The sequence below is a fragment of the Streptopelia decaocto genome (assembly GCF_964273445.1).
Source record: "Streptopelia decaocto genome assembly, chromosome: 6".
Lineage (NCBI taxonomy): Eukaryota > Metazoa > Chordata > Aves > Columbiformes > Columbidae > Streptopelia > Streptopelia decaocto.
The window spans coordinates 63,205,984-63,218,619 of NC_138660.1; the positions used below are offsets into that span (position 1 = coordinate 63,205,984).

The 12,636-nt window shown below is 37.6% G+C and overlaps 1 protein-coding gene across 1 annotated transcript in view; it reads right to left on the reverse strand.

Annotated features, from left to right (window-relative positions):
* The window catches only part of LRP1B (LDL receptor related protein 1B), a 683,918-nt gene that overhangs the window by 253,412 nt on the left and 417,870 nt on the right, over positions 1-12,636 (reverse strand). The window contains exons 9-13 of the mRNA XM_082055474.1: positions 12,144-12,315; positions 10,158-10,301; positions 8,537-8,773; positions 3,210-3,390; positions 68-287 (exon numbers count right to left, since the gene is read on the reverse strand). Of these exons, the coding sequence (XP_081911600.1) occupies positions 68-287; positions 3,210-3,390; positions 8,537-8,773; positions 10,158-10,301; positions 12,144-12,315 (954 nt within the window). The remainder of the gene's footprint in view (positions 1-67; positions 288-3,209; positions 3,391-8,536; positions 8,774-10,157; positions 10,302-12,143; positions 12,316-12,636) is intronic.

Genomic DNA, 12,636 nt, shown 5'->3' on the forward strand with positions numbered 1-12,636 from the left:
AAACATAAGACATTGAAATCCAGAGAAAGAGCATGCCTGTGGCAAAACAGCAGTATTTTTCTTTTACCTTTCTGTCAGTTCCATTCAAAAATATCCTTTCAATATGATCATAATAGGCGTCACACCAATATAATACATTGGCATGATAGTCCAGAGTTAAACCATTTGGCCAGAGCATCTTTGAAGTGACAAAAATCTGCCGACTGTAGCCATCCATCCAGGCCTTCTCAATTCTTCCCACACTGTCATCTATTTCATCTTCTTCCCAGTCTGTCCAATACATCCAGCTACGAAATTAGAAAAATGAACATTCAGATAACATTTTTATCACGTGAATTATACTGTAGACTTCTAGCAGCAGTCCACAATGGTATATCCACAAGCCAGAGTGATTTTGGCTTTTGCTCGTTTCTTTCTGTTGCTATTTCTACGACTGTATTTACATTCCCTGAGTACTGGGCGCTGCTGAAATGACGGTTTTAGGGTGTTTTGCTTATATTGAAATGAATTACATGAATACCAGATGGGCTGACATGAGAACTGAAAGAAGTAAGGCTATATTTAATCACAGCAGAATTATGATTAACTTTTTAAACCAGTAATTTCATCACAAAGTTCAAACTTCTACTTTGTTTGTTTGTTTTGGCCATGTCTACTTTGCCTTCATGATGCAAATCTCTTCATTATGCTTAATACTATCCAAAAAGCTGCAATACATTAATTAATTGCACTCTAGTCTAACAGCTACAGGATAACCTTGACATTCTGTGAACTTCACACCCCCCATGAAAGCAGCTAAATTACTCAAAAAACTATTATGACCACTCTGTACTTCACAAAAATGTTCAGAAAGCTAGACGGCCATAAAAATGATTTGAAAAATAGCTCACAGGCAATTATAGCTTAGTTTTATGGTTTATAGTATAGCAATGTAACGATAATAATGCTGAAAAAATAAGTACCTACGCTACTTTAGAAAAATTAAGCAAGCATTGTAATAAGTCATCTAAAAGTATCAGCTCATCTGAGTTCTTTGTACTGTTCTCTATTGGATACTACAGAACACAACCTATGCAGGTGTTTTTTTTTTCCTCACTCAATAAATCTAATTATCGTATTATGTTACAGAATTTGCTGGTGACAACTCTGATTTCAACAATTTAAACTATACAACTTGAACTTATACAAAAGCAGAGGGCAGTACTTATGCCATCACTTTTCTCTCTCTCTCCTTTTTCCTTTTTTAATTTCCTCAAAGGAAAAACACATTCATGGGAAGAAATACATAGAAGCCTGTATGTAATTTATGAAGTGTCTAAACCATATTTCAGATCACATGATGCACAGTGACATCAATATGCTGAAAACATTTACTAGATAGTAGATGTTTACTTTTAAAGTCAAATATAGAATTTCTATTATTAAGTATTAAATAGAGAGGAAAAACATTACATGGATCTTAAATGGATGCTACTAGTTAAAGCTGCCATGATTTAATTTATATTTATGTGCCTCACTTTTGATTTCACTAGATTTATGTTTCTGGGATAACTTGTGTCACCAAACCCATTTAACCTGTCTGTACTTTAAGAATAAAGCCCTGGAATTTAAACTCTGAATTGACAAAGGAATGAAGCACTGAAAGTGAAAAACAGTTTTGTTATCAAATCTATGTAAATGATGCCAAATCTACTGGTCACAAATTTTATTCAAAACCACTTTTAAGTATAAGCATAATTTGTTTTTTTTTTAATATAAGAAACTGGAAAAGATAAAGAAAAAAATTGCACCATCATTACAGAGGTTTACAGATATCCAAATGTGCCTTTTTTGTTTCTTTTCTGTCACTTTCAAGTCACTTGCCAGAAGGTTGTTTAGGGTTCTTTTAACATATTTTGTAAATACATGCTAAGAAAATAAACTAATTTTTGATCCATGAGGCTTATAAACTTCATTGCACATTTGAGTCAAACAAGACTAGGTTTAATCACAGAATTATAAAACCTGCTAATGTCCTAAAGCTCAGACAGAGATGCAGGTCAGTGTGGTATTTATTTTACTGGAAGACAAAACATATTTTACAAATATTTACATGACTGTTCAATAGCAATTACTGAGCTTTTCTCCATTAACTTTTTGTCTCAACTTATTCTAGTTATCGTGTCATAAGCTAAAACATGCTTGCAGGAACAGACATTTACATTAATGTGCTTTAATTGTATCTCAAAATGCAGTTAATGCTCCTGTATTGGTTAAATCAAGACTAATATTTTCTAAACATAATTACACAATATGTTTATGTATAAATGAACACAAAATGCCATAATAAATGCTATCCCTCAGGAAAAGCTTCCATGAGAAGAATAATCACAAAGGACATGCTATTTTATTAGAAAAGTGTTTTATATAATAGCCCTTTTAAGACAATACATCTTCATACACTATTTCCTGTGTCATGCATTTACTGAGCTGGAAAATTTAACAAAGTAATTGTAGGTATGGTTATGGTTTGTGGTCTGATTTTACATCCTCACTATCTGACCTTAATTAATTGTAGCCTTTCCGTAGTCACTGCCATTCCTCAAAGGACAAGCTCAGAAGTGAAAACCTGATAGTGTAAATACGTTCTAGTATGAGGAAAACAGCCATCAATCCAGCCACACTAGAATTACCTGCCTACATCATTCTCTAGCAACAATTCCCTGAATAAATGTAACAGTGGATTTTCACATAAACGACATCTATACCATACTAAAGTAATGTTCTTTTTAGTATGCAGCCTATCAAAATTAATTATGCTACTAAGTAATAAAAGCATCTGTCTCATTTAGTTTTGTACACGAATGTGTACAAGGCTGTGGTCATAATTAACTACGGAAATTGAGACTTACAAAGAGAGAAATAAAGGAGAGTATTATAAAGTTCACTTACTATTAAAAATACATACAGGTCTGATAAACTCAATTTGTTTGAGAAAAAAGGTGAATCATATTCAGATTAACCAGACAGAGGTTCAGCAGTGACTGGGCATACATATTCTTCTGAAGGCTTCAGGCAAGAATACTGGACAGGAATTACAGATATTATAGGCTACTGTAGAATTAGAGATGAGTATATGACTCTACAAAGCCAATCCTAAGAAAAATTCAATCCCATATTTATACTATAAAAGACAACTGTTAAACAACATGAATTAGTTTACTTCATACCCATTGACAGGATCAACAACAATTCCTCTAGGGTGGGACATGTCTCCCTCCAACAAAGTTTTTCTACTCTGAGCAGCTTTTTCCAGTCTGGCTACAGCAATGGTTTTCCTGTGGCCATCGTTTGTCCAATACAGATTGTTTCCAATCCAGTCCACTGCTATGCCTTCTACATTATCAAGATCTGTTGAGAGAGAAAAAACGATAATAAGAGATTAATATTATACATTGATGTTTTAACACTATCCATTAGTATAAACAATAGACAATATATGGCCCCTATATCATAGCTAAATTAGATTATTTCCTTAAACCTGAATTATATGTGTCTTTCAGAATTAGTCTTTGCTGAAAACACCCTACAAAAGACAAAGACGGGTTACAAAACTTGTGTATTAAACCATAAGCCATCATATGTTAACCATAGCTGGCCCTGGGCAAATCATCATTTAACAAAACCCTACTTAAGTTTAATCCTAAATAGCAATATCACTCAAGTCAAGGAAAGCTTCCAGAATCAGCTCTAACAGTCTAAATTATCTTTTACTCAAATAATAAGTCTCATTCTTATTAAAAAATAAGCAAAATGTGCTCTGTCCAGAAACAAAATGAGTCAATACAGTGTGGAGGTTTCCCAATTTGAGAAGTAGCGAAACAATTCCCCGAGCAACAAGTTTTCCCCCCAAACTTACCCCACACAGTAACTGAGCCCTGCCCTCTCCCACGTGATCCCAATTCCTTAACTGACACCATAAAGTCTCTAAAAGCTTTTCCATCTCTCTTCATGATACCCCTTCTCTTTTCTTTCAGACAGATCTCAAAGTCCGAGTGGGCGGGGTGGGATATGGAGGATTTCCAGTCATTCTTTCCTGTCCCTTGTAGTGTTGTGAAGGTTGAGGCACTACCCGACTTTAATAACAGAGCTGATCTCACACCAGCCCTCTGGCATGTTCCTCCTGGTGGGGTCACTCCCCATCTACAGGATGATCCCGCCATTTCTCAGGTGATACCAGAGCCTCGTCAATACTGAGGGGAGTGATGGTTTCAACATCAGTGACCACCACCTCTTCTGCTCCCTCTCCAGGAGCCCAAGCACCTGCTACTTGCTACCCCCGTTTCCTCCGTCCCTCCACAGCACATTTTGCTGGGCAGAACGGAGCTACTGCTCCATTGACTCCTCCACCAGACAACACAGGAGCCATCCTGAGGCAGGGCAGAGTTTGCAAGTGAGACATGCCCAAATCACCCCGAGCCCCCTCTGAGGCAGCCATTACCATGGCTGAGCCCTCTGGGTTGACCCCCCAGCTCAGCTCAGCGGCCCCAACCCTTCCTGGAGAGCCTGTTTTGGCCACTTCTCCACTCCACTTCCCCGGCAGCCCCACGGCGCCCACAAACCTCCCTGACACATTCACCAGCCCTTTGGCTGTTTCCTCAGAGGCGGCCAGGACCCTGACTGGTTGGCGCCAAAACATGGCGCCCGGTGGCAGCGCCTGACAGGGCAGAGGGGCAGGTTACTGGCTGCTGCCTCCTACTGCCTTTGCTTGCTTTAGTATCCTTTCTGAGGTCAAATGTGGGGTGGAAACATGAATTTTAGTATTACCTTGTTGATCTCGTCACCTGGATTAAAAAAGACAATGGGGTAACAGCATAATAGCTGTGACTCCGGTGGAGTCCACAGAATCTGAGAATTCACAGCACCAAACTGGCGCCTCCCTTTGCTGTGATAAAAATGAGGTTGGTACGGCTGAAAAGGTAAAAAACTACCACCACCACCATTACAACAAAAAAACACAACCCAAACACCACACACACCACAAAAAAAACCACTAAAGAAACCCTCTCCTTACTATGATGCTTCTTGACAATATGTATTGTATTACATGTCATAACTGGATATACAGTTCTACAGTACAATGCCAATGACAGCAATCATCAAGACTTGAAAAAAAAGAAAGCAAATTGCTTTTTATGTTCACATTCACATTGGTAATGCCATCTACATGTAATTGAACTGTCAGCTTTCCAGACAACAACTTCACATGAACTCCTGAAGAGCTGGTTTGGGACGTTTCAGGTTGTTACCAGAATCATTTTTACTGAAACAGCACTATGCAGTTGTGCTATGTTGCCATCATCTAATCCTTCCTTCTGATTTCTCCACCAACATGCCTCCCCATAATACAATCACTAGGTACTAATGGAAAGGTCTTAGTAACATTTGTAACATCAGGATACCTACCAAAAAAAAAAAAAAAGGTGGCATATGCTGAGGGGTTTTCCAGCATGTGTTTAACATTTTTATCCATATTTATGATCAACCTAAATATCACTATAGTTTTATGGACCTATTTTAACTTGTGATCTAAGAAGCGTGAAGGAACCAATGGTATCACAATTCACTGCCCAGAGGTAAATCAAATACAATTGAAGTCAAAATACCCCACAGTAATTAGATATTAAATATATCTGAAAGTTTTAAAATAAAGGGGAATTCTACAGCACAATCCTGTAGACACAGTTCATATTCTTTTTGAAAAGTTATCGTTTAAAGTTCACTTTCATCTGACTGTCTTAAAGCTTTAAATACATTCCTCACTTTTTAGATGAGCTTCACATCAGGAAGTAAACAGGAACAAAATAATGGCCATTCTGGTTAAAAAGAAAGATATGACTACAGTGAGGCTTTTTTCAATGAAGCCCATTCAACATAAGAAGGATGAGGTGAATAAAACACAGTTTTGATCATAGTTCACTTGATAATTGAAAAATTAACATCTGTAATTCTAGAAATACTACCAGCATTTTACAATCAACAGGAGTATGTGGGCTCCAACTATACTGAATATAGGTATAAGATTTTTAAAAACTCATCTTTCAAGAGGCAATAATTTGCCTTAGCCATCTTTGCTAACATTTACAACTGAATAATATAAGACTTTAAGGCTCACAGCAACCTCAAACAACATAAGGGGACAAAGCCAAGTAAAAACCAAACCAAACCAAACCAAACAAACCCAGAGTTTGTGTTTATGTTACTTCAACTGAACAATATTCAAGTCCCTTTAAAATGCCTGGCTTGTTCAATTTTTTTTATTTAAAAAGCTGATTTCAAATGCAAGTTTGAAACTGTAATTACAGCAATTTCTTTTGCTGGTGTAAGTATGCTACTATTGCATTTGTGCCGCCAGCTCTAGGTTTGGCCGTGCTGCGGGCTGTCAAATAGTTATCAATACTACCCAGCAGTTTGTCTCCCAAAGTGAAGAATAAGAAATCACAGCTGAAACTATACGGGAAAATCAACCTCCAGCAGTGTGAGGTGCTCAGCGTTCTCAACTCACAGTCAACAGCTTGTAGGATCAGGCTCTCGTGTAGGCAAACTGTAATTATCTGAGTTACAATGCTGTTTGAGCCAGCATATCTGTTCTCACAAAACCTGACAGTCACAAAAAATGACAACTTCTAATCTGAGAAGTGACACCTACCACAGACAGAATTCCTCAGCACCACGCTATTCAGAGCAAATATTACACCACCTCCTGACACACCTGATTTTCTCTCGTAGCCTTCCACCATGGAATGATTTAATCTGTCCCTGCTGAGTTCCTGAGAGCTGACAAGAATAAAAGCTAAGGCCGTATGGCTGGAGGCCATATTAATTTTTTAAATCATGAAAAATACATTTACAAGTGTTCTTTAGGCACACTTTAAAGTTATGAAACTACACCAAGTTCTAACTAGCAACGTAAACTCCCGGGGAAGTAGTGGGGGGGAGAATGGCAGTGACATTTTTTTTGGTCTTTGTAAGTATAAGGACCACCAATAATACATCATCTGATAATCTATAACTCTTTTGTTATTGCATTGGTATTTTTGCAATATTGTATTTATAAAGAGCAGGAATTCCAGTTGAACATGATTTAAAAGAGTGTCTTCGATTTGCTAGTTTGGTATACAAAGTTTGTTCATGTTTCCATGTTTGATTAGACTACTCCCGTTTGACAGCTTTCACCAAGGATGCTCCTTAGTATTACAATTTTCAAATCTGCATATTGTCCTGCTCCTTCCTCTACTGCACATTTGGATTACTTCTTTGTAAAATAAAATGTGATGTTTAGTAAAAGAAGGTCAGCAATGGAAGTTCCATAATGTATTTTATCCATTTCCATATTAGCAGTGAAACCAAGAATTACCAGATTGACAGCTGAGTATTCGTTATTTACTCAGACAGCTGTGTTTTATTAAGCAATCACTGATATAGGGTAAAGAGCCACCTATTCCTTGCAAATACCGCTGAAGGGATCTTTGTGCAGAATCTGAGGTCAGTGGAGAGACCTTGTACCAAAACATCACTGTATCATCGCAAACTGGAGATAACTTCTCTGAGACGGATGGATTAAAACATGGGTTATGAATGACAGGGAGTGAAAATCCCTGTGCTTAACCAATGGTATTTTAGTTATTTTCATTGTCTTGAGCTTCCATTTACAAGTAAAGGTATTAAGCACTCTGAAGGCCAAGATGAATATTCACACTGCTTATTTTCTTGAGTACTAGAAAATAATTACTATAGAATGGATTACAACTGAGGCAGTCATTATCCCCATCCTCATGAAAGAGGCCCACAAAAGAAAAATAAATATGCGTTGACAAACTGGAGGTTTTATCATTGAAACGGCATTTAATACAAGAGACAACTGTAGACCAGGGAGATTCTATGAAGTGTGGTGGGAGAGGTGGAAACCAGAGAACTGCTGGTATTTTCTCTCATAAATGGTACAAACATCTCAAATTCAGGTTCTAAAAAAACATTTAGGTCTTCCTGTTACTCCACATAGACAATCGAAAATGTACCAGGAAACACAAAGTTTTTTTCTAATGCATTTTCAAGTGCTACAGGAAATCTCACTCTGCCAAACTTCTTGAAGAAGCTTCAGAATCCACATTGTGATACAGACTGGGGTGGAGAATACAGAGTCCACAAGGATATGGGATGGCTCAGTGAATGATTAAAACCCAACCACATTATGGATACTTGTAACAAACTACTGAAAGAATCGAGTGGAGATGTAGAGTTATTGGTAGGTATAACCTTCAATGGACAAAGGAAGAATTCACAACAGAGCAACTTAACCAAACTTTAACTTTCTGCAGTGAAAATAAAAATAAACATGAAGTTGTACAAAAATAAATTTTTCCAACTCTGTTCAAGGTCTACCTTGGGTTTATTTTCCATGGGCGATTTAAATAAAGCTTTATATCATCTGTAAATGTCAGTTCAACTTCTCCTTACTGAGATTCTCTGACTGTCACTATCAGTTAGCATTGCCTACCATCTTTGAGGATTGTTTCTCGCTCTGTGCCATCAATTTTCTGTCGTCCAATTAGGAAACTGGTAGTATCAGCAAAGTAAATGTAATTGGTTTCGGCATGGAAGTCCAGAGCACGAGGATTCACCAGGTTTTCTATAGGGATCATGTATTCATCAGATACTTTGGTATTCAGGTCCATTCCCCGTATTATTCCTGGGCGTCCCTTCCCATAAAAAAGAAACAATTCATTCTTTGGTCCTGCAAAAGAAAGATTACAAACATAAACACCTGATGCTGCCTAATCTTCTTTACAGTGCATAATGTCACTGTTTAATTAACTGGCACAATTAGTGGGGGAGTGGGAGTGTTACTCAATACCAAAAATTAAACTTTCACATATTCCAAAGGTATCTAAACTCAAGAAATCCAGCTAATTATATTGCTTTAATTAAAACACGAATTACTTCAGTGAGCTGCTTACATCTAATTATTTTTTTCCATAAAAATCCACACTGAAAAGCAATCCTACATCACACAATAACTTTGCACCTACTGTGAAATGGACATATATAGCTTCGTAGACATTTAATTTTACAATTCATTAGGTTCTATCAGGGTAATGCAGACCATGACTGAAGTAATCATTAAATCCAACAAGACCATAAACTCCAGGAGACAAAAAACACCAGGTTTTTTTTTCACCTGAAGTTTCCCAGAAACAAACAAGATGAAACATTACAATAAATTTATTTCAAATGGGAAGAAATACAACAAATCAACACACACTGTTCTTTCATACTGAGATACAAAACATGGATACCAATATTTCCTATTTCTGAGATTTTTACAATTTAATCCAAGAGGTTAATTATGAATAACAAAGCTTAATAAGGTGATTTTGTTTCCTTAAAGATACTTATAAATATCCTTAGAACCTTAATACTGTCAATATACCTCCAAAAATTCTGTAAGATACAGACTTTCGCTAATGCCTCTCAGGGTTTTTTCTTGGAATTGTTAGTGAAAACCATGTGAGGTTTGACTGAGGTCACATATATCCATCTAATTGCATGTTTTTCATTGTTTGATCAAGAAACCAGACAAAAACAGGTGTTCTCCCAAACTTTCAGGACTGTCCTGTTGGCTGTAGATGACCAACAGATTGTGCATACCTACTGTTAGGTATAGCCATAGTTTACAAATCAAACGTGCTCTCACAAACTATTTTGAGAAATACCTTGCTCAATGTATACGAATGGCCTGCTTCCAACTTACAAGTTGATTATGTGGGTAGAAATTAGATGTGACAAATTATTTAACAGCATTTCAGCATCTATGTACAAGAGAATGCATAGTATATGAAGAAAGAGTAAGACTGATTTAACTTAAAACTTGTGATGATTTTTAGAATTCTTTCATCATCATCCCAGGTTGAATTTCTCACTTCTATGAATTAAGCCAAATAAAATCCTTTTAAGGGAATGAAAGGAATATACAAAGCGTCAGGTACATGTTGCAAACAAGTATTACCCCCAAACAGTCCACATGTTTTTTATTGTTATAGATGAGCACGTCAAAAAACACCTAGAACCATACCCTAAAATATTATCGGCTGGCAAACTCTTTGATTTAAATAACATACTTTTGCATGACCTGCCATCACTCCCCAAGATGAAGCCAGTCCTGCAGCGACAAGTCCGTGCTTTGTAGTTGCTGCTGAGCAGACAGATGTGCGAACATCCCCCCGGCATTCCATACGGGTCCACTTCACACGCGTGGCTTCTGACTACGGCCAGTGAAAAAACAGCACGATTGAAATCCATTTAAAACAAGATAATTAGATGCATCAGCATGTATAAAGCTTAGACAGGAGAAAAAAGCCATTTTGTGGCTATCAAGCCATACACATTGTTATATGTTATCGCCCCTTTTTGAACAAGTTTGTGCACATGGTCTGCCAGGCAGCACTGCCCTGGGGTAGCTGGTGCTTTTCCCCTTTATGTCTTTGGTTCATTTGGTTGGTTGGCTTTTTGAGAACTGAGTGAAGCCCGTGGAAACACAGTTTGCTATTTATTCAACTCCATTAGATGGCACATTTCTGGGGCAGATACCTGTGCAGAAACTAAAAAACAGAACAAGCCCTGTAGTATTTTTTCCATATTTGCACAGTTGGGACATAAATCCAGCTGCAGAGACCAAATAATTCCTTTCCCTTGACTTCATATTTTCAAATGCACCATTGTAGATTAGCAGACTAATATAGCAAATTCAACTTTTAATTCTCTTTAACTTACATCTGATGAGAAAACAAAACCTACCTTGCTATCCTACATTTACTAAGCTGGCTTACAACAGGCCAGCAGTATTTTAGCTCTAAAAAGGTTTTTCTCTTCTTTCTCCTTTCCCTTAAGCTTTTCAGTTGTGTCAAAAAAGAAAGTAATCAAGTGGCTGAAGGTCGATATTGTTAAAGGTATACAGAAGCTCAACCAAGCTGAGACAACTATTACAGCGAATATTGACAAGCAGCAAACATGTCCATTCAAAACAAAAGTAGTAGCGGAGCGAACAAAGGGCAAGAAGAACAGAGTAATCACAGGATGTAATAAAAGATTACACTGTGCTCATGTCTCCTCTCTACTCCACCTCTACAACTCCCTCAGGGGTACAAGAGGGAGCCTAGAGCCAGGGAAGAGGCTTTGCAGCCTCCTCCCAACACCGACACCTGCAAATCAACGCCTTCAGTTATAAGGTGAAAAATTAGTTCTACATCAAGCTCGAGTTTGTTCCCACTTCAGAAACTTCTCTAAAAGCAGCCTGTCTGTTTAATAACATTGACGTTGATCAGTAGAATTGATGCGCTAGCTCCTCTGTCCAAGCAGTCACTGCAACAATTTATTGCCATCAGCCATATAAACAAAATCCCATAGAGTATTGCTGTAATCATTTAGGATCTTGCCATCTTTGCACAAAGTTCCACCAATCACACGGCTGTTCTGAATGCAGAAATTATGCGATCAGAGCCATGATCAGAGTCACACAGCTCTACGGACCTCAAAAATTGCTATTTTACCAAAAATTCTGAAATGATAAAGAGTTTTTCATTCTACACAAAACTGAAGATTTCACTCGCAGAGGTAGAAAACGGTATTTAAACAAATCAAGGAAAACTTAAGCGATTGCGGTGTGGCAGCCAGGCAAGGCCAGCTGCCCACATCTCGGTGCTTTTTTGGAAACCTCGCAGACAGAGGAGCCTCTCTGGGGGTTTGTCTTCTGTCTTAAATGAGGCCCAGAGAAACCAGGAATCTCTGAGGTCAGAGACCCAAGCATGTGGATGGTACTGAGCGTCTCGCAATTTCAGAAGGTGTTAAATTCTGAATGCGTCGAGTGTGTGGAGCCAGAACACCTGCAGACCAGGGCTCCTTGGTGGTTCTCCAAGCTGAATGCTCAGGAGATGCAGGAGAACTGGCAGAAAGCACGTCCCAAACCAGGTGAAGAAGCAACAGAGTTTTGCCACAATGACAAATTTTCACTGCATTTTCCAATACATCGTTGTGGAAGAACCTTTTTAACTAGGTATCCACCTAAGATCTAGTCTTATGTTTCCTAGAAAGAGGAATTTGGATCTTACCTGCTGTTTGAGTTCTCTTCTGGTACACGCGGATCTCTTTAGCATTGTCCAGTCTTGCCAGAGACTGAACGTCAGTTCCATTATATCTGTTTATTTGTAAAATGCTGAGGTTATCTGAATTAACAGTATATAAATAGTTTTCAAATACCGCCAAACCACGAAGATGCCTAATCTGGAAAAGAAAAAAATTATATTATTTTAGTGGAATATTTTAGGTGTATCTATGATTTGTAAACATCAAACACCACTGTGTACATACTAAACTGTACAAAAGGATTTCTGAATATGTCCGTACATGTTTGTACATATTAACACAAACTACACCACAAATATACTTCACATTCCTGTAGTTGGAAGTGTATAATTAGAATAGCTTTGTAAAAGAAAGGCAGAAAATTCAAAATATTTAGCAATCCAAATTAATTTATCCTCTTAATTTCCCTGTTTCTCTATCTTTTAAACCAAAAATTCCTGCATATTTTGTTATGTGCAA